Here is a 27,962-nt window from a genome sequence, read left to right on the forward strand (position 1 = left end):
GAAATCTATAGAAGTTCACTCAAGTCACAGGATCTCTTCTGTTAAAATTCAGTTAATAATGACTACCCCAACATGTGAAGTGTGTTAAGAAACTAGTGGGAGTGATGGAGAGGGAAAGGGAGAGACTTGGATGTAAATTGGATCTCTCTCTCTCTGGTTATGGAGAAGGGATCCGAAGGCTTACACTGCAGCCTGAGGCTTTGTGCTTACCACTCCTGTTCTGTGTATGATACTTGTAGCTAAACGGCTGCACCCTTGTACAAGTAGAGCATGCCGTACCATGAACTTAACCCAGGCTATGGTATGGATGGTATAATATATGAATTGATATGACGAAATGGCTCCAACACTGAAAATTACCCAGCAATTCTCCTTCATTTGGTTGCGGGAAGCTTTGAAAAAAAACCCTAACCAGAGAATTGGATCTGAATTATACATTAATTTTTAAGAAAAAGAATTTAAGAATTAAATATGGTGAGAAAACACTTAATCATATTGGAGTAATATAAAAAAAACAGGTACAAATTTCATCTTGTGATACATTGTATCCGTGAAATGTGATGAGTGAACGGTTTAAATTATGGAGACTTGCCTGCTTAAATTGTCATTTCACATTTGAATTCACATTCTGCAATTTATATTTTGGTTAAATGTAAGAAGCAGGTAAATAGTTAACACCTCACAAACCTGAAAGTTTCACTCCTCACTTGGAAAGAAGATTAGGTTAGGTTTATTTTTCTTTGTAGGTGAATGGACGTGAAATGTTCATGACGAGAATTTCATGCACTATAAAATCCCAAAATATGTATGCATGCATGCATGCACTATACTATCAAACTATGAAACAAGCCCCATCAAGCGAAAAATACATTAAAATAATGCACTTTCATTTTTTTTCCAAATTTTTTTGGCACAGTTAACAACTGACAACATTCCTAAATTGGTTTCCTGCGTTTGTCAGTCAGTATGTTTTTGTAGGCAGAGAATGACTTCTCTACATCACAAGAAGTTATGGGTGCAAACTTGAATGAACCTTTTTCTGTTATTTAGTTTTTTTTTTCTTTTCCTTCTTCAATCCTGATTCCTTAAGCTAAAGTAAGGGACATAAAAATCGAGAAACTGCGATGTCCACTCAAAATCATTAAAACATGGATTTAAACTGAATATAATGTATTTATATGCATGATTAAGCTAAAAATTGCTTAAATATGCATTATGCATGCTTTTATCCCCAAAAAGGCCAAAACATGCAAATATGCGCAGAAAAAGTACACATATTTGGAACCAGAAAGTAATGAAATGGATAAGTACTAAGTTTGAGCTATGTCCTATGTTCCTATAAAAACATGCATGTGCATGGAATTCTCGTCTCTACTCATGACGTATTCTGCACAAAGTCAATACATCTCTACTTATATCTCTCCGTCACCCCATCCCAAACTTTTTACGAATGAAAGAGTTAAACTGTTTTACGGCACAGCCAGAGAAAGAACAGAGTGTTCGTCATGAAACAGGTAAATGCTGTCTGACTTTTTACTGTTATAGATAGAAAGCCACTGCCCAGGAAATAGCATGCACATTTCCCCTGAATCGAGCATGGGAAAGTTATGTGTTGTGTATATAGACAGATAACAGAGGCTGAAGGGATGTCAAGGTTAGAGCATTAGTATACAGCTGACTTCCATTCAGTGCAGTTCAGTTTGTGGCAATGTGGTAAACATTAGAACAGCGAATCTTCATTTATGATACATATAGTACAAAAAATCGTACAAAAAGTATCATGTTGTATTTCCAGCAGTATACAATTCTAGCCCTTATTATAAGGTAAGCCAATAAATTGCAACTGTAACATAATAATGTAAGTTGCGAGATTTTATTTTAAAGCTGATTCACTGAATCACTGTTAAGCAGGTTGTTACTTGACCATGTCACTTTGAATTGGCTCTGTATTAAGCGAAACCTGTTTCCAGGTGTACACTCATTAGAAACTGGTAGCATAACACACAGTTATTAGAGTGAAAAATTAATTTATCATGTTTCTCTACAGTCTAAGAGCTAGCTAGCCTCTTTCAGAAAATGAAATAATGAGTTTAATTTCATCCTGAGAGAATGTGACACTCTAATGTCAAAACATCGAAAACATAAAAAAAAAAAATCACAAGATTAAGAATCATTGATGACCTAACCATGCAATAGATGAACATGTTTACGTGAAGATTAGCAATCTATGTTTGAATGCGAAAAAAAGAGAAGGTAAGTAATTCTCAAACGTACTTCACTAGCTTTCATAATATAAGAAATCAATAATGATAAATTAATTTTGAATATATAAGCTACATTACATATCGAAGTCCCGACAGTTTTCATTTTCTTTACCTTCCCATTTTATATGAGTTTAAATTTTGTAATTTTTTTCCCTCCAGATTATGAACATATTAAGATATTAACCTTTGGGTTTTCCTTTAAAGAAGTTGCGTATTCGATCGAAAGGTGTGGGGCGCTTCATCTGGTCCTTCATCTTTTGCTGAAGCCGTTCATATTCTTCACGCATGTGATTTAGTTGTTCCTGCAAAATATATTACCATACTTTTATTTTAGTTGTATTCATGAATTACAAGTAGGCCTACCATATCATCACTGAAATAAGCCTTATTATTAAAATAACAGTAGGCAATTACACAACAGTTGGTTTAAATATGTAACTATATAACAGCAGAAAATTGAAGATCACATTTTCTTAGGTGTAATTTTCTTCTTAAATTCAGAAGATCATCAAATTGAATATCACATATCTATTTTATTGTATTGCCTGTAAAAAACAAATAAACTTATAGCAATGTAACACAAATTTATGTAAGATGGGAAAATGAAACAAAGAAGAGACTGGTTGGAACGATTGAGCTCATATAATTAAGATTTTTTTTTTTTTTTTTTTTTTGCGTGTTCTTTAGTATTAAGTAGTGCTGTAATATATATTACCTTATATAATATATACTATTTTTCACTTTAAATGTAAATTTAAAGATTACTAGTTTCGCATGCAAAGCTTATTTAGAATTAAGTTTATTTGTATTACAGTAGAGCATCGATTATCTGAAACAATTGGGGACAGGTGTTCGGATAACTGATCATTTACGAAAACAATTGTACCCTGTCATAGGAGCAGTATGAAACAAAGAAACACTGATATTAAACACAAAACTGTACATATATATTTTTTATCACACGTCTTAGAAATAACACAAGGACTGACTAGTCTAGTTTGACAAGTTCAAAATGGCCATTAAAGTAGGCCTACAGTTTAGGAAAAGAAGTTAATTTTTTTTTTTTTGCTTCAGAGCTGAGACACGCTTTTTTTGCCTCTAAATCTCGCAAACAGCGCTAGTGGAACTTCTACATGGCATGCACACAAATTTGAATTTGCCGACTGGAACACTTTTGGTTACCCAATATTTCAGTTGATTGGTATTCGTGTAATCGATGCTCTACTGTATATTGTATGTTATATCATTTTTCTTGTGTACTGACGATTCCAGGAATACTTGTAATTCTATCGGTTAATAAAGATCTAATCTAACATGCAAGTAATTTTCAAGTTCATATTCAACATTTTCAGCTTGGAGCAAATACCAACCATTTTAATAGATTTGGAGAGAAATTTGCAACGAAAGTAGGAATAATATTGCATATAATAATTAATTTCTCCGAAACATAGGAGTTTGCGAACATATTTCATTCCTATATCTTATGCAAGAAAATAAGATTTAAAAGAAATCATTTGGATAGATTCTGAGCTCATTGCCATTTTGCATTTTTGAGTTCAAATAAATACCTATTAAATTTTTACTAAAATGATTAGGCTACATTTCGTGTGCACCATTAAGCGTTAAGAATAAACTGTTACGTCAAGTGCTTAGAAAACAAAAATGTGACAAGGCCGCCATTAATGGATGATGTGGAACTTGTTCATGTTTTGATGAAAATAATTCTTATAAACATAATTTCATGTGCATCATTCGCTAATAAATCGAATCGTAGATATTAAGTATAAACAAGCTCTATCCAAAAGTTTAGGAGAGTCACTGTACACAGAAGACAGATGGATGGACGGACGGACAGTCAGTATATAAATACCCTAACAGTTTTGTTATAACATTACCTGCTTATCCTTGAAAGATTGTCGCACGTCATTTCGATTTTGCCAGTTCTCTACGAGCTTCTCAATCTCAGAGATAGTAAATACATTATTCTTGAAGTCATTAAGTATCTCTGCAAGCTCTTCTTGGGCGCTGACAGGTTGGTGCACTTGTTCATGTGACTTTTTAATACCGCCTAAATAAAAAGAAAATGAGATAATCAGTTCGATTATTGCACATTACATGTTTTTTAGGCAAACAGCATAACATAGATTTATAAAACGAATGTACAGACTCTGTATGCATCTGTTATTCATAACAGACCAGTCCTCGATGATCCATGTTTGCAATTGATTTTGAAATTGGCAGATTGAAGCCACAACAAGAACAATGAACATTTTTACAGTAATTTCCGTTGCAAGCAGGGGTGGCTTTCGAAGAGGGGCTGCGGAGCTGCAGCACCCCCAGACATTTGTGGCTCTTGTCTCACTTTATATTGTGAAAAACATTTATTATACAGTTTCTATTTAGCGGCTCGAATTTAAAGAAAACAATTTCGCTCTCAATGAAATGCACGCAATCGTTAGTGAAGTCACTTCCTCCCCTGGTGCTGCCAGAGCAAGGACTATAGGGTGAAGCCACTTCCTCCCCTGGAGCTGCCAGTCTCGTCTCGGATGTTTTGCGCGTTAGTTTTACCCCTCCCCTGCTGCCTCTGGCCGTGAATCCAGAGTTTCCAGGCGCTGCAAAATTTGCAGCAGTTTGTCAGTAGTGCGCAGTTTTAAATACATTTTCTTTAATGTTGTGAGTATAACAAGTGCAACAATGTTTAATTCTGTACAATATTTACAGTCTATTCAGTTCAGTACCTTAACAATTCAGGATAAATGTGAAATTAAATGCCCATCAGTTGAATCTCATAATGGAAAGAGCCGCTAAACAAAATACAAAGACTCGCATATTTTTTTATAATTTATCCAGTATCCCTGCTTTCTTCTCTCGATCTCCACACAGTCTGTATTAGATTAATGTGTTTCAAAGACAATTCCATCAGATGGAGCAACAAGATGGATTTAAAATAAGAACATTAAATGTTGTTCATGAGAAGAAGGAGCCATTGCTAGAATGTTTTCAAACCTTAATAGAATCTGAAACATCTAACATCACAATAAATGAGGCAAGTGCCCTGGTGCGTACTCTTGAATATCCTGAATTCAATTTCTGGCTCAGTTATTTTTTTCATTTATTGATGTATCATGTATGAGTATGTGTGTGTGTGTGTCTATATATATATATATATATATATATATATATATTATACAACCAACTACAACATCGCCAGTTAGATATTTCTAAGGTTCAAATCTGCATATAAAAAATTAAATTATGTTTTATTTAACGACACTCGCAACTGCAGGGGTTATATCAGCGTCGCCGGTGTGTCGAAATTTTGTCCGCAGGATTCTTTTAAATGCCAGTAAATCTACTGACATGAGCCTGTCTCATTTAAACACAACTTACAAGATAAGGCACATGGAACTAATCTTTAAATAAAATAAGTTGCTTGGTTTATTTTTGTACGCAGCCCCCCTTAATTCAATACCCACGAGCCGCCACTGGTTGCAAGGAAAGTAAAGCCAGAAGTTTAGCAACTCGAACTTGATGGCACATGAAACAATTTTTCTCTGGAAACTGCCGAACGTTTCTCGTTGATGTCAGAAGTAGAACACAGTTTTACTAGTAATCAACCTCACATATCTTCTTCTAATCGAAAATAATGAATTCTGCCATCCAAACGCCACCATCACAGAATTTCTTCTATTAAGCTAGCATAATAATTCCACGAACACTTTAATTGACCGTATCTATGTTAGTGATGAATTTTCAAGACTGCTAAAATTCTTAGTATTGCTTCATTGGAAGAAAAATAAAGCTAAGTGTCCTATGTCGTACATCTATGGCATGTGAAAGTTAATTGGCAAATTACATACAGTAAGATATTACCAATATTAGATAATAAAATACGTTGTGTATTATTACACTTATGCTTTCTCTCTCTCTTTTCAGCTTAACCCTCAAGATATGATGGAGCAATGAAAGATTTCACCATGATGCACAGAATGGTGAGGAATTTCAAACTCCCGCAATGCATATTTTTCTGGACTCGTCCAAATACATATGACAAAAACAAATTCGGAAAATTACATTGGAATATCTTTATTAAATACATAATACAACACAGGGCTCGTTATACTACTTAAGAAATTTCAAATACTCAAATTCTCCAAGATTTCAACAGTTGGATGGAATTATAACATTTAATGAATTTAATGAAACAATGGCACTCCCATGTCATTATACAGTTTCGAACTATGGACTCTGCAGCTTAACGAAAGAAACGAGTAGAGATGGCAGAAATGAAATTGGTGAGGGCCTCTTGCATGATGTAGCCAGCACCCAATTAACCAGCAATATCAAAACAATGGCACTTTTGACTGAGCATAAAAAAGTAAATAAATCATAAAAAAGATGTTCAAATCTGCCACATTGCCCATGCCCTGTGCTGTCAGTGTTGCCACATTAGAAAGTTCGCACGAACTTTCTTGTTCAGAGAATACTCGAACCTAAAATTAGTGTATGATTTGTGTTGGGTGATATGTTTTAATAAAGAAAATCCATACAGTTTTTATGCTATTAGTTATATGCACGTGAATGAGAAATTTAAGCTTCACATGGCTGCATTTTCAACAGATGGCACCATAAAATACGAACAAGTATTTTTTTAAATATTTATTCAATTCTCTGGCAAAATTTCGTATCCAGAACTAACCTGGTCCATTTGTAGCTTGTTAAGAGGAATTCTACTGTGTATAAATTTACCTGGGGTTTATCCATTGTTCACATGTGCGCACCCACGCACGGCACGCACACGCACACACGCACGCACGCGCACGCGCACGCGCACACACACATGCACGCACAAAGAATAAGACTAGAGCTAGAGTGAAAAATGTAATTTAAATCATAACCAAATAGCAAGAAAACTGATTAAATCACATAATGAGAATGAGTCCTAACAGAATATATCATAATAAATAAATAAATAAATATATAAACAAACAAACAAAGAAATAAATAAATAAATAAATAAATAAATAAATAAATAAATAAATAAATAAATAAATAAGTGTTCTGAGCCTATAATGCAACAATTTAAAAATTTCTTGCTAGGTCGACCTTGACTTCTTCCATGGGGTGGTATTTCAGGATTAAATATGATTATGATAAAATCTACTTCTGTCCATTTCATGAAATTATATCAGCTTATATCAGCATCGCTGGTGTGCCGGAATTTCGTCCCACAGGAGTTCTCTTAAGTGCCAGTAAATCTACTGACATGAGCCTGTCGCATTGAAGCACATTGACCTGGGCTGGGATCGAAACCGCAACCTCGGGCACAGAAAGCCAGCCCTTTACCAACTGAGCCACCCAGGCCGACTCCATTTGATGAATGTATGGAGTCCAATTACAACGAACATTTTGAATTCTGTCCAAAAGTGGATAAAATGTTTAAAATTGTTTTGTAGTCTTGTCATGTATATTTTGCAGATTTTCTTTAAACTTTAACTGCCGCTGAAGGTCTATGCCAAGAAGTTATTGGTGGTGGTGGTGATGGTAGTGATAGTGGCAGTGACTATGACGACGATGACGATGACGATGACGATGATGATGATGATGATGATGATGATGATGATGATGATTATGATGATGATGAAAGAATGGAAGTACATACCTTCAACTTTTATTTTTTTTGCTTTAAATTTGAGGAAGCCAGAATCAGTTCTAAAATTTATTTTAATATTTATTTTTATGATCCAGTAATAAGACTTATCTTTGTGGATTCTAATGACAGGCAATTTCAATTTCAGATGTTGGTATTATTACTGAAGACAATACGAAAACTTGCCTGATGCAGAAAGGTTGTCCTCTTCCAAGATGATCTGGTCTAGACTATCTGGTGAGGTAGGTACAAGTGATGGTAACCGATGGGATTTGTCATCTGTTGCTGCTGTGTTCAAACTATCTTGACTAGTCCTAAATGCTGGTGGTAATGAATTCTTTATATGTGAGCCTGAAAAACTCATGAAATGTAAGTTCATCTGACATCAACAATGGAAATCTTTCCAAATGTGTAATTCTGGATTACACTTCAGATTTATAATAAAAAGGAACACTGACCTGCAGGGTGCATTTCCATGTAGCCCATTTCGTTTTCAGGAGGATGATAAGGTCGTGCTGTGGGTGGTATTTGGTAGTTGTCCATGAGACCGCGTGCAGTAGGAGGAACCTGGTAGGTTTCACTAAGAGGACGAGGCTGGTGATACTCAGTTTCTTCTAAACCTGCAACAAAAAAAAAATAATAATAATTTCTCGTTACATTTGTCATGTTTGTCAGTTTCATGATTATAGTACAGATGATAATGAAAATGATAGAAACAACTATTTTTATAAACAGTTAATTATATAGAACTAAAGAATTCTATATTTCTTACTCTTACTCTTGAACTATTGATTTAGATCCACAAAGAGACTGTACCATTAACTTAGTTTTTGGGCATACTTTTTCTTGTATCAGTAGGTTTGTAATTCAGTAGGCTCTACTAATTTAGTTACTGTAATAGGTGTTCTGCATACCTTCGATTTTTCTCTTTCTTTATTAATTTATCGGTAATTAACAGAAGCCTGTGAAATTAAGGATCATGAAAACTTTTTAAAAAATTTATACTAAAATCACTGTTCTTTGGGATGCTCAATCCAAAACTGAGGTCAGTTTTTCTCTATCACATATCATTTTCCCAAAGTTTAGCTAAGTGAATGTAGCATTATTGAATTTAATGTTTCTGTGACGTTTCTTAATCACAAACTCACCACAAATACAACAAACACAACCATGGCTAGCCATGTTTGGGGTTACAGCAAGACACAGTATTCTAGACTTTGTTTGCATTGACCACTGACAAGATACAATCAATGGCTACTAAGAGAACTAAACTGTGAGATCCCCATTTTGTATATTACTTCCATACAAACATTAATTTCAATTTTGTGAAAAAAAAAAATTGTATGTGATGTGGCATTTTAAGTGCCATTTTCTGTTTTAGCACACAAATATATGCACTGGACAGCTAAAAAAGTTTTATTCATAGCAGGCCTGTGTAATCATCAGTTAATATCTTTGTAAGAGTGCTCGTTACTATGTTACTTTGTTTCTTTACATGTTCATTTATTTATTTATTTATATTTTATTTGCCCAGTTAATTAATTAAAAGTATGGGTTGTTTTCATACGATGTTATTCATTCTTATCCAATACCTACAATATATTTCATTTGAATGCAATATAACATGTGTTAAAAGTTGTCTAATTAAGATGTACTATATTTCAGCGTTACTTTTGCTATTATATAATGTAGGACTATTCTAATTTTTATTTACATTTTATGTGTTTACCAAAAGTTCATCATTATTACATTCATTCTATTCTAGTCATTCTGCGAGCTCATACCGAACTTACAATAAAATGATGTTTAAAAAAAATGTTTCAAGCGACTAGATTGTATATACTGCCTGGTATTTGTAGATATACAGTATATTTCTCTTTGGGAATTCAAATTGAAATACGAGTAGTACGGTACCAAAACCTTATGTTATAACAGAATTAGGCCTACTATTATTACCAGTACTTATTCTGACGATGTCATGAATTTGTTGCAATTCTTAATGCTAATAAACATCTTATCTTATTTTATATCTTTACAATTTATTTTCTAATTTTCTGATAATATTCTCTAGATGTCTACACAACTCAATCGTGAATTCTTTAAAAAAAAAAAAAAAAGACTATCTATAACCAACAAATTTTAACATACAATGAATATCTGTTAAATAACCTTAACTTTACATTCATCTGGTTCTTATTAGATCATTTTAAAACAAGTCTTATAAACAAAATCTGTTGTTCAATGGCATAGGTACATACTGTACTGATCCATGTGATCAAATTCATATTATAGTAATTAATAATTCCATAATTAAAGAAGTAGAACGCACCAAATTTTTAGGAGTATGGATAATTTCCAATCTGACAGGAGAAAAGCATATACAACATCTAGCTAAGAAGCTGAGTCGCATGTGTTATGCTTTTCGATTTCTTGCAAAATATGTTGTTGTTTTCTAATGCCAGGCACTTGACAATAAAGTCATTTGACCTCTTGCACTCCAATATTTTTCAAAGATATTGTCATGGTTAGCCACTGACGCACAGATTTTGAGATGTTCTGAATCCATTTCTTGATTCGAGTTGCACAATGGACAGTTAGGAGACTGATATATTCCAATTCTATGCAGATGCTTGGCCAAACAGTCATGGCCTGTTGCTAATCTAAATGCAGCTACAGATGATTTGCGTGGTAAATCGGGAATCAACTGTGGATTATGATGCAAAGAGTTCCATTTTTTCCCTTGAGATTGTGTTATCAAATAATGGAAAGTTGTAGCTGATTTAAGTGAACACCATATTTTAATGTTTTGGTGACTACTTCATTCACACACAACCCCCAGAATGTCTGGAGGACCACACCTGCTGTTGGTCGACAGGTCCACTGGACCTAGTTGGGAGATCTTGTTGATCACCAACTTTCCCTCCTTAAGCCACTGGAGGACGATTTTAGTGCCATAACAGGTCAACACGAGGAACAGAAAAGTAGGAAGGGTAGGAAGGAAAGTGAAATGAACCCCTAGACCTCGAATGTTCTAATACTGTCGGGGTCGAAGAAAGTAAGAGTTCAGTCAGAGGACTTGATAGGAAAGGGTAAAGAGAGAATTAGGTATTGAATAGAGGAAAATTATACCAAATTCGGCCAATAACTCATCGAGCTGACCAGTGCTAATTGATGAGTAGCCCCTCCCTTTAGTTCAGCTCGTAAAATTATCCTTACTAACAGCTGCACCACGGGAAGGTAGGGATGGGACGTTGGGTATTTGTCCAGGTTGGTTCCTTAAAGCCTTCAATGGGAAGGATTAATGGCTCTTCCCCCTGTATTCGACAAATACTGTTTCTTGCAAAATATAACTCATAGAATTTTTAAAATCAGTCTACTTTGACTATGTACATTCAGTATTATCATATGAAGAGTCCACTGCAAGAATGATGGATTTAATTTGGAATACATTTTGCAGGAGAAGCAATTGAAAGTTTGAAATGCTTAGCGCTCAAAGCTTAACTGTGATTTTCCGATCATTACTGGACAATGACTATCAGTGTTAATGCCATATAACTCTGTATGTACATTCTATATGTCTTAAGTTATGCATTGACAGTCTTGGTTCATTTTCGACAAGAAAGTGACATCCGTCATTCTTGCAGTGGACTCTTCATATGGCATTACTTGAGGATCTTCACCAAAATCAACTCCCTATTCGAACTGGAAGTATAAACATTTTCAGAGAACTTAAAATTTTACCTGTACCTTGCATATATATTTTAGAAATAATATGCCTTATTCATCAAAATATAAGTAGAGTCCTTTAAATCAAATTCAACCTATCATGAGTATGGTACGAGAACATTCCAAAACATACATTTGAATTACCACAGGATAACCGGAAGTCTTAACAGTATATCACATAAAGGCAGGAATTTATAATAAACTTCCACAAAACATCAAAGAGCTTAACATAGAAAAATTAAAGATGAAGTAAAGAACATATTGGTACATATGCCATTTTGCACAAATTAATATTCTAAATTTAATGTTTTAATAACTTAATTAACTTTCTCTCCTTCATACCGCCCTTGCTCATTTTATGTCCCAGGTTGCCAGAATGAAGGTCAAGGAAGGGGAAAGAAAACGGAGAGTCAGGATGGGACAGTGCTCCATACACACCTGAAGACTAGAAGAAGAGGTCAAGCTGAATGCTCCTGAATGGGCTTTAGCCAAAGTCGGCATGTTACCTAGTATTAAGTTTTTTTTTTGGAATAATATACTACCTTGTGTAATCCTTCCTTTATACTGTGCTTCACTTTCAGTGTATAATTAAATGAATTGTAGTTCTGCTTGTTATTTAGAATTAAATTTGCATTGTATTATATATTAAATTAAGTAATTTTGCTTGTATATTGATGATGCCATGAAAGTTTGTAATTCCTACGGCTAATAAAAATCAAATCAAATGTACTATTATGTACGTAGTAAGTTTAGTTATGAATATGTTTTTATAAAAATGAAGAATTAACATTGATAAAATATTTTGTGGAAGAATAAATAAATTATTTTCTCAAGTCAATGGAGGGGAAAAATAAATTTACTGATACATAAAAATTGCACTCACTTGTGGATTTTCCATTTCCCTGACTCATAATCTTCATGTAGCTGTACATGCTCGTGAACTCAGTCATTTGCTGCCCAGTTGGGGGAACAGAACACAAACATAAACACGTTATTGCAGACAACACGTTTATATAGACTATAAAATCTTGCACAAGAATTATAACTGATTTGTGATGTAATATGGCCAATGATATACTCGGTAAGGTAACGTAAAGCATTTTCTGGATCACTTTTACAGAAATATCTAAGAACATATTGCTGTAACTGAAGTATTACATAATATAAATTACAAAGTACATTTGTCTAATTTATTAATTTGTCTAAATTAATGTCACGTATGATGTACCGGTAACTAATATTTTACTACTGAATGAATACATGCAAGAAAATGATCAGTTTTCATCTATTTCTAAACATACGCACTTTATTAATTCTGACCAAATTAAGATTTCAACTATTCGGTATTATACAAATATATAAATAGGTTTCTAAAATTGGTATATGGCCATATCCAGCATTATAAAATAAAATACAGAAAGATGCAATTATGTTAAAAACTATACCAGAAAAAATTGTCCAAGAATATGATGTGAAGAAATAGTTACCATGTATCCCCGGAGAGCATTTGCAAGTTTCGTGTGACCTGCAGCTTCAGCCATTTCGGCTGGTGTTAATTCACAAGAATTTCGAATTTCACATGCATATTCACTGCCTGGACACTCCAAGAGTTGCCAAGCCAATTTTTCCAGGCCATTTCTTGCTGCAAAATGCAATAATGTAGGGTACTCCTCTGGACCTATGGAAACAAGAAAGTACATAACTTTTTTAAACAAGATTAAATCTTCAACATTCTCTGATGTCATGAGGTAATATATGTGTCTCGTGGTCTACAATGGCAGATGTTTGACCTCTCATAGTGCTTATATGTTTGAAATAATGAATTTCACATCTTGATTACATAACTTTTAACACTGTATCACTTCAGAATATGTATGATAAGACTTTCTTGTGTTAAATTCTAACGTACCTTGTTTACATGTTTCGACCTTTTATGGGTCCTCAGAACTGGTCGTTGTTGGTCTTGGCGCCTCTTGTTTTGTTTCCTGTGAGGGTGTGTTCAATTTCAGAACACACACACTCTTTGACTCTACATTACACCACACGAACACACCCTCACAGGAAACAAAACAAGAGGCGCCAAGATCAACAATGACCAGTTCTGAGGATGACCCATAAAAGGTCGAAACATGTAAACAAGGTACGTTAGAATTTAACACAAGAAAGTCTTATCATACATATTCCGAAATGAATTTCAGTTTTATTTTTCTATCCTAATTTATTCCTACCATTATAATAAAGAGTGGTACTTACTAGTGTAGGTTCTGTGGTGGTCCGGGAGTCCTTGTGTATTTAGGAGACTGAAGTGTGGTGGAAGATTACGTTGGAATGCTGCTACCAGGAAGTTGTCTAGATGTTCTCGGTCACCTGGACTGAAGCCAAGTGTCTGCAACAACATTTTGAAAACCCATTATTTATCAAAAGTAATGTAGGTAATGTGTTTGACATGAAAACATAAGCAGATATCTGTTAAGGCTGCTGGTATTCTTAAAGTGAAGGGTTCTTATTACGTATACATCATATGGTTATCATACTGTACAGTCCTCAAAGAGCTAATTCTATGCAAGGTTAGTAAATTATTACATAAGTGGATGAAGGATCCAGTAACTGAAGTACTTAACAGCTCAAATATCTAAACCATATCTATAGATCGAATGCTAACTATTAACTCATCGGATGCAAGAAAGGATCAAATTTGTAGGAATGCTTTTGCTAGGGGTATGCGTTACTGAGTTAATGAAAAATTTCCATTTTTACTATTTTTAAATTTTCCTATCAAAAAATCATTTGGTCTATAAGAAATATTTGTGCGAAGTTTCATTTAATTATTCGAAATGACCTAATTATCAATTCTTTTAAAGAGCCGTAAGCTAATCTAACATCAGGTAGCTGTTATCTCTAAACGCAGTTTCTCAGATATGAAATGTAAAATATAGAAAATCAGATTTCTCAAAAACTGAGATAACACAATGAAATTTTTACCACACCTTTTAAACACTGTATTCTATGGAAATGTGTATTGTTTTTTATGTCACTTGAAAAATACAGCCAGTGTAATTTTTATGTATGACCTTAAGGAAAAAAATAATAAAAATTTTTCAACAATATTTTTATACCAAACCACAAATAAACAATTCCATTACTCAATAGATCAGCTACATTTTAAGCTATGAAATCAGAAATAGTTACTTACGCAACAACTTTCGAAATGATAAAATTTTAAGCACGAGAAGTTAAGATTGTCCACCCACCCAAAGGGAAAGTGGACAACACAGCAAGTGCTTAAAACACTAGTTTCGCACATGTTTCATACAAGATTTTTTTAGACAGTCGCTCGAGAATCCATAATTTAATTATATTTTAAAGAGAATAAAATTGATTCATTCTCTCGCAATGGCGAACTTATGATGTTAAAGATGAAAGAGTATTACATTCGTATGGAAAGAGATAGAGTTCACAGCCTTCGGATATGTAGTAGGCTATGGTGAATGTTTTGCTGGTTGTTAGAAATAAATAAATAGCTGGAATTTATGTTTTCAGTATTTCTAATTAGCATGCTTGGATGCGGAAATAAGTAACTTTTCTATACTAAAATGAGAATCGAAAAGTCGTCATTATGAAATGACTGTCTAAAAAATATTTATTCATTCTTATGTAATCTAATTTATTGGTAAGATTACGATATGCATTTTTCTATTTAATTTTTATGGGCCAAATTTATAAACCGAAAAGTTTTTAAAATTTCAATATAATATACAGTAAGTTAATCTTTAAAAAGAATTAGTTATTAAAACTTCATTGAAATCAGATACAAATTGTGGAAGTTTCAAACCTCAACAGCACACTGGTGGTAGAGAACAATATTATTAGGCCATAGGAAAATGAAAACATACAAAGGAACTAAAATTGGCATTACAATTTAAGAACTGAAACATATCAAACACAATGGTCACGAATATGGGAAAAATGGAATACAACAGACATCCTAAAACACTCTTAAGTTAAAAAAGAAAACATTAATCATCTGTAAAGCCTGATCCTTGTAGATGGTGGTCATGGTTATTATGGTAGTGGAGATGGCAGTGAATGTGGTAATGGTCATTATGATGGTGGCTGTAGGTAACTGTAGTAAAGGCGGGGGTTGTTGTGGTGATGATGACAGCGACGAAAATATACTCGTATAAATTATATTAATGAAAATACGAAAGTGTTTTACTTTATTGATGCTATTACATGTACCTAAAATTTTAACTATAGGCTATCTAATATTATTAAAATTCTCTGAAGTAAAGGGTTTTAAGATATTATTCGAAAAGTTCTTAAGACAGTATCTTGCATGAGTGCACTGTTCTGATATTAATGGCAGATGCAACAATCATCCATGACAGCTAGAGGTAGACTTACAGAGGAGTCAGGACAATACAATAAAATACAATACAACGTAAAATAATATGAGCACAATACAAATGCATGATGCTTATAATTCCAGACAACTTTATCCTTTGTTATCAATTTTTTTTACCATTATTGTAACGAGATATTTTAACTCACTGAAATTTGGAATTCATAACCTTTCAGGATGTAAGCATTCACTTGCACTATTAAACCAATAAGTGTATATTATAATAGTACCTGGTACTATAAAAAAGAAAAAAGAGAAAATAAAAATACTGAGAAGACAATTTGCTTCTTTTTTCGGGGGTCCAGTTCATAAAGAGCGAACTCAAATATAAGATGTGGTTAAACCAATAATTTCCTTTTTACAAAAGAAAAAAGAAACTGGTCAACCTCACCTTACAGTCCTTACACTAATATTTGAATATGCCATTGCTCTTCTGATTAGAATGTGTTAGCATGTTGTCTCTCAAGATGATAATACTTACTTACTTACTTACTGGCTTTTAAGGAACCCGGTGCTTCATTGCCGCCCTCACATAAGCCCGCCATTGGTCCCTATCCTGAGCAAGATTAATCCAGTCTCTATCATCATACCCCACCTCCCTCAAATCCATTTTAATATTATCTTCCCACCTACGTCTCGGCCTCCCCAAAGGTATTTTTCCCTCCGGCCTCCAGAAATGCATATAGAGTGTTCTATATGCATTTCTGGATTCGCCCATACGTGCTACATGCCCTGCCCATCTCAAATGTCTGGATTTTATGTTCCTAATTATGTCAGGTGAAGAATACAATGCGTGCAGTTCTGTGTTGTGTAACTTTCTCCATTCTCCTGTAACTTCATCCCTCTTAGCCTCAAATATTTTCCTAAGAACCTTATTCTCAAACACCCTTAATCTCTGTTCCTCTCTCAAAGTGAGAGTCCAAGTTTCACAGCCATACAGAACAACCGGTAATATAACTGTTTTATAAATTCTAACTTTCAGATTTTTTGACAGAAGACTAGATGACAAAAGCTTCTCAACCGAATAATAACACGCATTTCCCATATTTATTCTGTGCTTAATTTCCTCCCGAGTGTCATTTATATTTGTTACTGTTGCTCCGAGATATTTGAATTTTTCCACCTCTTCGAAAGATAAATCTCCAATTTTTATAGTTCATTCCGTACAATATTCTGGTCACGAGACATAATCATATACTTACTCTTTTCGGGATTTACTTCCAACCCTATTGCTTTACTTGCTTCAAGTAGAATTTCCGCGTTTTCCCTAATCATTTGTGGATTTTCGTCATCCGCATAGACAAGAAGCTGATGTAACCCATTCAACTCCAAACCCTGTCTACTATCCTGAACTTTCCTAATGGCATATTCTAGAGCGAAGTTAAAAAGTAAAGGTGATAGTGCATCTCCCTGCTTTAGCCCGCAGTGAATTGGAAAAGCATCAGATAGAAACTGGCCCATACGGACTCTGCTGTAAGTTTCACTAAGACACATTTTAATTAATCGAACTAGTTTCTTGGGAATACCAAATTCAATAAGAATATTATATAAAACTTCTCTCTTAACCGAGTCATACGCCTTTTTGAAATCTATGAATAACTGATGTACTGTACCCTTATACTCCCATTTTTTCTCTAATATCTGTCGAATACAAAAAATCTGATCAATAGTCGATCTATTACGCCTAAAACCACACTGATGATCCCCAATAATTTCATCTACATATGGAGTTAATTTTCTCAAAAGATATTCGACAAAATTTTGTACGACGTCAACAAAAGTGATATTCCTCGAAAGTTACCACAGTTAGTCTTGTCCCCCTTCTTAAAAATAGGTACGATTATGGACTCCTTCCATTGTTCTGGTACAATTTCCTTTTCTCAAATTGCAAGTATATGTTTATAAATTTCGCTAGATAATGCCCTTCCACCCTCTTGTATTAATTCTGCTGGAATTTGATCAATACCTGGAGACTTGTATTTTTTCAGATTTTCTATCGCAATTTCGACTTCAGAAAGTGTGGGTACGGGCATAAATGGCTCAGCAGTTTGTATTTCAATTTCGTCCTGATCATTTCTACTTGGCCTATGTATATTTAGTAGTTGCTCAAAATAGTTTTTCCATCTATTCAGAATTGAATGAGAGTCTGCAAGTAAGTCACCATTCTCATCCTTGATCACGTTTATCCTTGCCTGATATCCGTTTTTAAATTCCTTTATACCCTTATATAATTCTCGAATGTTTTTATTCTTACTATTTGTTTCTACCTCATTCAGTTTTTCCTTCAAGTAATCTCTCTTTTTATTCCTAAGTGTACGACTTGCTTCCCGTCTTTCATTGAAATAATTATCTCTATTCTCCACAATTGGATCCTGTAAGAATTTCAATTTTGCCTGTTTCCTTCTATTTACTACAATGGAACAATCTTCATCAAACCATGGTTTCATTTTCTTAGTTTCATGATAACCTATGCTCTGCTATGCTATAGGCTAATTTATTTCTTTTCAAATACACGTGATAAATAGATTAAAATATATTGGGCATCGTTTATTTTACATATTTAACTATTGTGCATCCATCTTAGAAATGAAATTCCCGAACACTTTCTAGCTAAAGCCCAGTACAATCTTAACTGATTAAAGCACGACAGTCCAACCAAACAGTATTAATCCGTCTGTTTTTAACTGCTACATACCTGGCACATAAATTCCAGGGGGTTGTCACAGGAGCGTAAAATCTGGTCAAGTTCTCGCATCCTACTCTCACATTTCACTTGCCTGTAGCCAAGGGCTTGACCATTCTTCTCGACATGAATGCTTACCAACATAGACACCTCCAAGCAACTTTCTGAAACATCACCATAATACAAAGATATGAGAACAAAATGAGACAATGCAAATGGGAAATAGTCACGTGATTCCTTGATACAAAAGACCTTGTTGAAAATTTAGTTTAAAAAATTCAAATCATCACATTCTATAAAATAATTCACAGTCTGCACAGTCAAATAAAAGAATATAATCGTTGATTAATAATAAATGGATGTAAAAGCTAATTTTCTAGTCAATAGTCAATGTATTGCTGATCATCATATTATTGGGTTTGAATGAATTACGCCTTACAGGTGTCCCTACTTCAGGAAAGGCATTCAATTCTGCTGGATAAGAAGGGTTTAGAAATATCTAATTAAGACATCGGAAGATATGAATAATAAAGACAACCAATCATGAATTTGTTACCTAATGCCTATGTTTAAGTTTATGTGATTACAGTTAATGATACGGATTCTCTGGTTAGTCCTGAAAATGGGAGTAGTTTCATAGTAGTTACTGATTGTAAAGCTAGACACAAAATCATAAAATTACAATATTTTTATATTTAAATTCAGTGGCGAAGCTCTTAAGAGGCTTTTGAGGCTTAGCCTTCCCAGTTCTATAAGTAGATCTATAAGTTTGTAATAATGATATATTATTGTAACACTTGGTTGCACTCCGATCCTTCCATATATTAAGTTCACTGTTGGCAATCATTGCAGTATGGAGAGAGCAGTGCGAGCAGCGAGGCTTAAGGCAAAAAGCTTCTAAAGGCGACCTTGACTCGCAAGCTTGAGGGGGACCGGGGAGGGGGTATCGATTCGTTACATCTCCATATAGGATGAGGCAAGCCTTCTGTCACAATATTATGTTGCGCTATACTGGTGTTTTCTGAAAGTGCTGCATTGTTGAGTTTAATTTAATCAAAAGTGCATGCATGTGTGAGATGCATATTAATTTTGTGTAAAATGGCTCATACTGAGACAGCATTGAGGTCACTATTTGTAGAATTAAAAGATAAACGTGTTAAAGTTGGACGTATGAAACAAAATGTGCTTACGAAGATAAGAGATCGACACCACATTTACATATTCAAATAGCGAGTGGAGGAAGATAAAATAGAAATTTTCAGTTTTCATGGTACAAGGCTAACAGAGTGCTCTGAGACAAATAAGTTATATTGTTGCACCTGTATTCTGTTTTGGAGATGAAAATGAGTGGTCATCGTCTTCTTGTGGGGTCTGTATCACAAAAAATTTTGATAGAAAAGCCAATAAACATCTGCTCTATAAAAAGATACCACGTAAGCAGATTTTTTCAGCCTACCCAGTATTTACATCTTAGCTTTACCACTGTTTAAATTTATAAAATATATAGTAAAGTCACAAAATATGAACAATACCTGGCATTTGGAAATATAATGTATAGGGATTTCTTCGTTTCACTGATGATATTTCTAAACGCTCCCCATTTTTATCCACTGACACTTTGAGTTTGTCTTCTTTCTCTGTAGGTTCATTTAGTAATACTATCACTTTATTTTGTCCCTGGAAGAAAGGAATAAAATCATTCAACATAATAGAAAACATAGAAAAAATATACTGAAGTTGTTTTGTAATAAAAGTGTACTACATATCATGGTTAATACTAAAATTACGATCTGTTCTCAAACCAGTTCTGGCACTTGTTCATCTCTTTAGTTTAACGTTAATATTAGATGTACGTCATAATAAGATATTCAGCATTTTGAAAAATACTGCAATGCAAGCAAAATTGACAGACACGACTAATTATTGAGATACTATGGGTCAAATTTTATTTAGAAAATGTGATTCTTGAATTCAGACCGACACATATTGCACACTTAGTAATGAAAGAGGACAATAACTATAGATTCACAACATTATTTTTGTTTATTTTACTTTTTTTTAATTCTTGCATTTTACATCATCATCATGATCATCATTTATGGATTAGGCGTTAAGGCCTCATCCAGTACTGTCATCATCATCATCATCATCATCATCATCATCATCATCATCATCATCATCATCATCATCATCATCATCACAGTCATTCTGTTTTTGCTAATCATCAAAACATGTTGAACTCGATAAGTTTTTTTCTTGCAAGAAAAGGCAAAGGCTATTCTAAAAGATCTATAGGCAAATAGAAAAATAAAATGTAGATGACAAAATGGAAGACCAGTATTCAGTTTATTAAGTTGTAGATTAATATATTGAAATTTGAGCTTCATTCATTATTTGTACAGTAACTGGGAAGAAACAACACTTTTTGTGTTCTTTATTGCTTTGTTACCTGAAAGGACTTCAGACAAGCAAGCAAATTAAACAAATAATCGAACAAACAAAATAATAATTAATTGTTATTAATTGAGTAGTAGGTACTTATAATTTTTACATATTTATGAAATTCATTATGTATGATGAATAATTAATGTAAAATATTTTTACTGTTTGTCTGGATAAAATTATTTCAAAAACTTTCATTTGTATGTCATTCACTTAAAAGAATTTTCTACAGACATTTCTCACCTCTTTGACTTTTTTAGGGATTACTGAGAAAAAGGCTTTGTCAGCCTTGGAAGTCTGCTGGCGCAAGACACGCGATATCATATCCAGTGCTTCTAACAGGAACCTTCTGACAAAGGACTCGTCCTGGTCTCTCACTGGAAGATGGTGCCACTGCTGATATGATATAAGCGCTGCCAACAAAAATAAACAACTGTCAAATATAATCTGCATTTATACATTATAATTAAGAATGTAGATCATGTAGTAATTATACTGTAATAAATAAAATTTCTAAACCTTTTATTAAATGCTAAATTTTTTATAATAATGAAAACCTAAAAATCAAAATTCATGTGTAAGATGTATATTGTACGGAGCAATAAATAAAACTTTAAAATATTGAATTATTTGTAGTCATTAAAACTCTTGCCAGAATTAAAGATAAATATGACGGACATTTTCTTCGAACAGAAGGTAATACCTTCTTATGAGCTATTATGGCACATTTATCATATTTTAAGAATTTGCATAGTTTTGTAATTATGTCTCACTGTTTACGAAATTACTGCTTTGAAAATTTAATTTTCATACACCTTTCATTAAATGTATTACATAACTGTATTATACAAACCTTAGGGACTATGTTTTGTTATTAACATGTAGATACACAATTCCTACTATTATTAATACAGGTATATGATATATTTCTTAAGTTTTCCTCACTGTCTTTTTTATCTGGTGGATAGTACTTGACTTCGGGTCATTCACCCCAAGTGTCCCATTCTAGGAGTGCCACACTTTAACCATAAATCCTTTTGTAACTGTAGTGTTGTTCTCGATTCATCATGGGAGGCAATCTACATAGCATTGCATGATGATGATTAATGGAGAAATAGAGGAATGATGGTAAGGGGAAATAAGAGGTTCTGTGATGACTGATGACCTATCACAAAATACCATCTTATTTCACACAAATTTCACTTAAACCATTGATATTCGAATCCCGATTACTAGACTGAAAATAAATCAAATCTTTCATATATCAGCTATATATCTGTAGAAAATTTTTTTTCTGGTGAAGCACCAGTACATCACTCTAAGTGTATCGTACATCATAAAAATTTGTGTAATCTCCTAGCATTTATGGACTACACATTGTCAGCAAAGCACAATGAAATATAGACTTTTAATTCCCCACTTTCTCTTGTTTCTCACCATCATCCTAGCCCTACTAATAACTGAACTGACATGGCACTGATTGTGTGAGTGCTAACTTTATTCTCCTGAGTCCTGAGACATGTTCTTTTATTTCTAAAGTTCAATATATAAAAAAAAGTCACTGACATGAGGAAAAATCTGAAAAAATTCTGCAGGTTAGGGTTAAGGCACAGATGCAGGTATACTATACTATGTATAACTATATCATAATCATGTATGAAGTATTGTATAGTATACTATACTGTACTCTCAGGACTAAAGAGAATACATTATTCTTAACATTTTTGTCTCTGAAAGTACTGGAGAGTATAGGAAATGCTGTTTTAGGTCCTACATATCAATGAAGGGAAATTTCCAACCGCACCTCCCCATGGTGAGAGAAGGTAAAACATTTTTGTGGATAACATGGCTCTGGGGATCGAAAGATTGCCGGTTTAAGTGATCCACTTCTCCTTGTCAATTGCCTCTTCAAGGGCAGATGAGTAAAAGACTTAGGTTTCCCACCTTGAAGCTCAAGGTTTCTAAAATGTGAATTTAGCTTATTTGCCTGCTAGGCTACCACAGCGTAGAGACATGTCTCCTGGTGGCAGACAGGGAATTATAAATGTTCTCCTGACTAGGTCCGAGGAATCCGGTAAACAAAAGTAGGTGAGGTCCTCCATTCAAAATTGGGGGGTTGTGGGTGGGTGATGTAACCGCCAAATCATAAAAATTGATGTCCACTTCAAAACAGTTATGATTTTGCTCACTAAATCCGAATTGGGAAGCTACAGTATAAGACTGATGACAATGTTTCAAAATGTCTGAGCATTAGATTAAATAAATAAATATTCTTAACTTGAGTCAGAATTGTTCGAATATGACGATCTAATTAATCACTTTTCTAGTTAGAAGTCAAAATGTCATAAAGTGATAAGTGATCATTTATGTAGTTTGGTCATAGAATATCCTAAACCAGGGTTACAGAACTGGCGAGAGAGGAGTGGAAAGCTTGGGGAAAGCGTTGGTTCCCTTCCCACAGAACACTGGGGTTGAATGACGTCACTGTACCCCGTATGCAATCACATAACACAAACAATGAATACAAATCCCCTCCCCTAGCAAGTCAATGACGCGAGGGTAGAAGGAAGGGATGCGTGATGTTTTCGATGAGTGACGCAATGCCACAATTGTCGCCCTGTTCTGCAAGCCTGTTCTAAACCAACCACCACAGTGGCTCAGTTGTTAACGCGCTGGACTTATAAGTCCTGGAACCCTGGTTCAAATTCTAGTCAATATAACCTAAATTTATAATTTGTGTAGGACACACCCATAATCCAGGAAACACAGGGGTTTTCTTCGGGTATTCCAGATCCCTAGTGACTATCCAACAATTAATGCATCATCATCATTAACATCATTCAGAGTAGATCCACCACCTATGGTACACACTGGATAGTCTCTGACAAACTAACTAGCCAATGTTAGCAACATCCATAGACTAGGGATGACAAGTTAAGGTCTCTTCCACTTAACAAAAAATTCTAAACCAACATAACACATGGTACATACATACCATACTCCAATATATCGATCGTCTAGTTCAAAAGTGCGACAACTAAAAAAAAAAACAAGTTTTGAGATATCTTCAGTTCAGTGGCGGCACCTGCATATTTCTTAAGAGGAGGAAAGAAGTTAACAGCGCAAAATGACACCTTCTTGAGAGAAATATGCTACAAATGAGTCTACATGCATATATGTCACACAAGGTAGTGTTAGGGTTGGCCTTCTCTTTCGTATAGCAATAATCTGTTCTTGTAAACTGAGTTTCCTAAATTGTCCAAATATGTTTTCACTTCCATTCATTGGTGGATAATTGCACAAATTAACAATTACAAGGAAATTCACAAACTCGCAGCATTTTTAGCAAACACTACAGCATCACACATGTTGGTAGAGACTAGCTACTAACATATAACCAGACCCATTTTACGGAAGTGGGAATGAGAAATAATCTGTTATGAAAGCGAGAACACTGCACTCACTCACATGGTCTGTGTTGCTACATGTACATTTTACAAGTTTGAAGAATGTCAGTTCTTGTAAAGTCATACTACCATTATTGCTCAAAGCTACAGGTAGCCGATTAATTTTTTTGTGTTAAAAATAATGTAGTTTGGAGTACTTTCAATTTCAAATATATTTGTACAAAACTGACAACTTGGCTGTTGTCCTATCTAGTAGACAATGAATGGAAGTGAATTTCAGGGGCCAAAAAGATCTGCGATACTAACGTAGATCTACTTCCTCTTTGTTTTATATAAATCTAACTTCAATTTTCAGATATCTTCGAAAGTTTCAAACCATGAGTAGTAGCTTATATAAAATGCAATGAATAATATATTTTGATTTATGATTTTAAAAAAGTTTATATGATGTCTTTCATAGCTTTGCGTTAAAACTGTTTTTATTTTGCCTCCTCCCTTCCCTCCCCCCAGAAACCGCCACTGCTTCAGTTGAAAGTTGCAAATAAATTACTTAGAAAGGAACAGAGTTCTGGTTCATAACCGCGACAATTAGAAATGAGTCAGTATTCAGGACGAGTTTATCACAATCTTCCAGTTCATTATTAATACATTTCGAAATGTACTAATAATGAATTAGTAAAGTCCATAGTTATAATTATTTCTAAAGCAGTTTATTTAGTTTCTTTTCTTTTTGGTTGTAAATATGACTTATCTCACTGAATCGGAAAGAGTTCCAAAAGGGGCTTTCAGTAGTATAAATAACTAAAAAATGGCAATTTTTTAGTTGTTGCACTTCTGAACTGGATGATCGATATGTTCATCTCGATAATGCTTAAATGCATTACCGTATATAGGTCAAACAGCTTAAAAAGTTGTTACTGAAATAAAAAAAAACAATTCTTCTGTTTTTCCACTTTACTAATGGCCCATTAAAACAAGTATATATGTGCATTTGTTAGTAAATTAGTGCATTAAGGTAGTGAACAGTTATCAATGAATACTTTTTAAATTGTCTTAGCTATCAATAAAATTTGAATTCAAAATATGTGATTACTGCAGGAAAAGGGTGGCATGCACTTTATAAGACTAGAGCTGCCAAAGCTTCAAATTTGCCTCTGGATATAAGAAAAATTTTTAAGTCCTATGGAGTAGAAAAGCTTCATCTTTTTCTTTTAAGAATTCTTCATATGCTGTGTGAAATGTACATAATCCAAATTCACTCATGTAAGTTATATTTAACATAATCACCTGCTCTGTGCTGTTCTGTGACCGCAGACTCATCTACACCTAGCAACATAGCCAAAACGCGATCTGGATGCAACAAACGACCTAAAGTCGTGGCAGGTCCCGGATTTTCATATATATGATGCAAAAATTGTGGACAGAGAATGACAATCTGAAGCTTCACATTCATCATCCTCTCTTCGTTCGCAAGCGGCAGTACTTGGGGTCCGACTATGTCCTCCAGACCCACACACATGATCCTGCAACACAATCGGAACATCTAAATAAATTACAAGATAAAAAACACCTAAATATTGTAAACATATTTCTTAAAATTAATGTTACAAGGGCACAAGTCAGATTTTTTTCAAAACTTGAATTTTTACGGGAATGGTCAATTATTCAGTTATTACATCTATCCATCCTACATTTTAAGCAATAAGATTACGTTATTTCTCATTTTCAAGCAATACTATTAAAATATCGATATAATATTAAAAGTTTGTAGTACAGTAAAATCCCTCGTAAGGCTGCAAAAAGGTATTTGTCGAATACAGGGGGGGGAGAGCCATTAATCCTTCCCATTGAAGGCTTTAAGGAACCAACCTGGACAAACACCCAATGTCCCATCCCTACCTTCCCGTGGTGCAGCTGTTAGTAAGCATAATTTTACAAGCTGAACTAAAGGGAGGGGCTACTCATCAATTAGCACTGGTCAGCTTGATGAGTCAATGACTGAATTTGGTATAATTTTTCTCTATTCAATACCTAATTCCCTCTTTACCCTTTCCTATCCAGCCTCTGAATGAACTCTTACTTTCTTAAACCCCGATGGCATTAGAGCATTTGAGGCCTAGGGGTTCACTTTCCTTCCTACCCTTTCTACTTTTCTGTTCCTAGTGCTGACCTGCTATGGCACTAAAATCGTACTCCAGTGGCTTAAGGAGGGAAAGCTGGTGATCAACAAGATCTCCCAGCTGGGTCCCGTGGATCCGTCGACCAACAGCAGGTGTGGTCCTCCAGACATTCTGGGGGTTGTGTGTGAATGAAGTAGCCACCAAAACGTTAAAATATGATGTTCACTTAAATCGGCTACAACTTGCCATTTAATCTTTGAGAAATATTGGAGTGCAAGAGGTCAAATAACTTCATTGTCAAATGCCTGGCATTAGAAAACAACAACAACAAAATCCCTCATAACCAGCAACCAATTAACCCGCAAATCAAAACAACTGCTGGGCCAAAAAAAAAGTGAGATATTTAAATCTACCTCATTGCTACATACTAGGCTGTCAGTGTTGCCACATTAGAAAGTTCGTCAGTCTTGTTCTAAAAACCTTACAGATACAGAAAAAAATATCCTCTTTCAGAACTCACCAATTAACAGGGTTACTGAATGAGCTACATGAATGCGCAATGCCAATGAAACATTTTGTCATACCTCTAACATTTAATCTTTCCCCTCCTCTTTGTCTTAGATAAAAGATACGGATTTTATAATTTTATTATGGACCAACAACTAGGTAACAAGAGGTATACAGGGTTGTTCCCGATCTCTGATAACGAATTTAAATGATGTCATGTGCGTCAGGAGTCACACGACAGCTGAACTATGGCGCAAGGTGACAGACTAGTAGTGAGTGATCTCATAGTCAGAGTGCACGGTGACTCACAACAGAATTCCAAGAAAATCGAGCCTTTTTGGGAAGGGTACATTACGACCCTTTCCAATGCCAAATACAGTTAAGTGAAAATAAAAGAAGCCTGCAATAAACGAGGTTTCGTTATTTCCAAGAAAGGCAGCTTCTGTGTACTTAATAAGATTGGTAAAGCTCGAATGGAATTATTTTGTATCATCTCGTTGGGTTCGGCGACTTGTGACGAGGGGTGGATTTGCTTGCTTTTTACATTCTGGAATTAATCCCATCCGAGCTTTGCCAGTCTTATTAGGTACACACAAGATGCCTTTCTTGGAAATAACGAAACCGCGTGTTTTGCAGGCTCCTATGATTTTCAAGTAACTATACTTGGCATCGGAAAGAGTTGTTATGTACCCCTCCCAAAAAGGCTCGATTTTCTTGGGCATTGCTACTATGATACACTGTGGACTCTGATTATGAAATCA

At 34.4% G+C, this 27,962-nt stretch overlaps 1 protein-coding gene across 2 annotated transcripts in view; it reads right to left on the reverse strand.

Annotated features, from left to right (window-relative positions):
* Positions 1–27,962, reverse strand: part of stumps (DBB domain-containing protein stumps) — a 624,873-nt gene that overhangs the window by 17,982 nt on the left and 578,929 nt on the right. For both annotated transcript variants that reach the window (XM_069812506.1, XM_069812507.1), the window contains exons 4-14: positions 25,862–26,097; positions 21,411–21,580; positions 20,258–20,402; positions 18,738–18,889; positions 13,894–14,026; positions 13,128–13,318; positions 12,524–12,593; positions 8,373–8,534; positions 8,101–8,265; positions 4,160–4,332; positions 2,449–2,566 (exon numbers count right to left, since the gene is read on the reverse strand). In XM_069812506.1, the coding sequence (XP_069668607.1) occupies positions 2,449–2,566; positions 4,160–4,332; positions 8,101–8,265; positions 8,373–8,534; positions 12,524–12,593; positions 13,128–13,318; positions 13,894–14,026; positions 18,738–18,889; positions 20,258–20,402; positions 21,411–21,580; positions 25,862–26,097 (1,715 nt within the window). The remainder of the gene's footprint in view (positions 1–2,448; positions 2,567–4,159; positions 4,333–8,100; positions 8,266–8,372; positions 8,535–12,523; positions 12,594–13,127; positions 13,319–13,893; positions 14,027–18,737; positions 18,890–20,257; positions 20,403–21,410; positions 21,581–25,861; positions 26,098–27,962) is intronic.

The sequence above is a fragment of the Periplaneta americana genome, chromosome 16 (genome assembly GCF_040183065.1).
Source record: "Periplaneta americana isolate PAMFEO1 chromosome 16, P.americana_PAMFEO1_priV1, whole genome shotgun sequence".
NCBI classification, from domain to species: Eukaryota; Metazoa; Arthropoda; class Insecta; order Blattodea; family Blattidae; genus Periplaneta; species Periplaneta americana.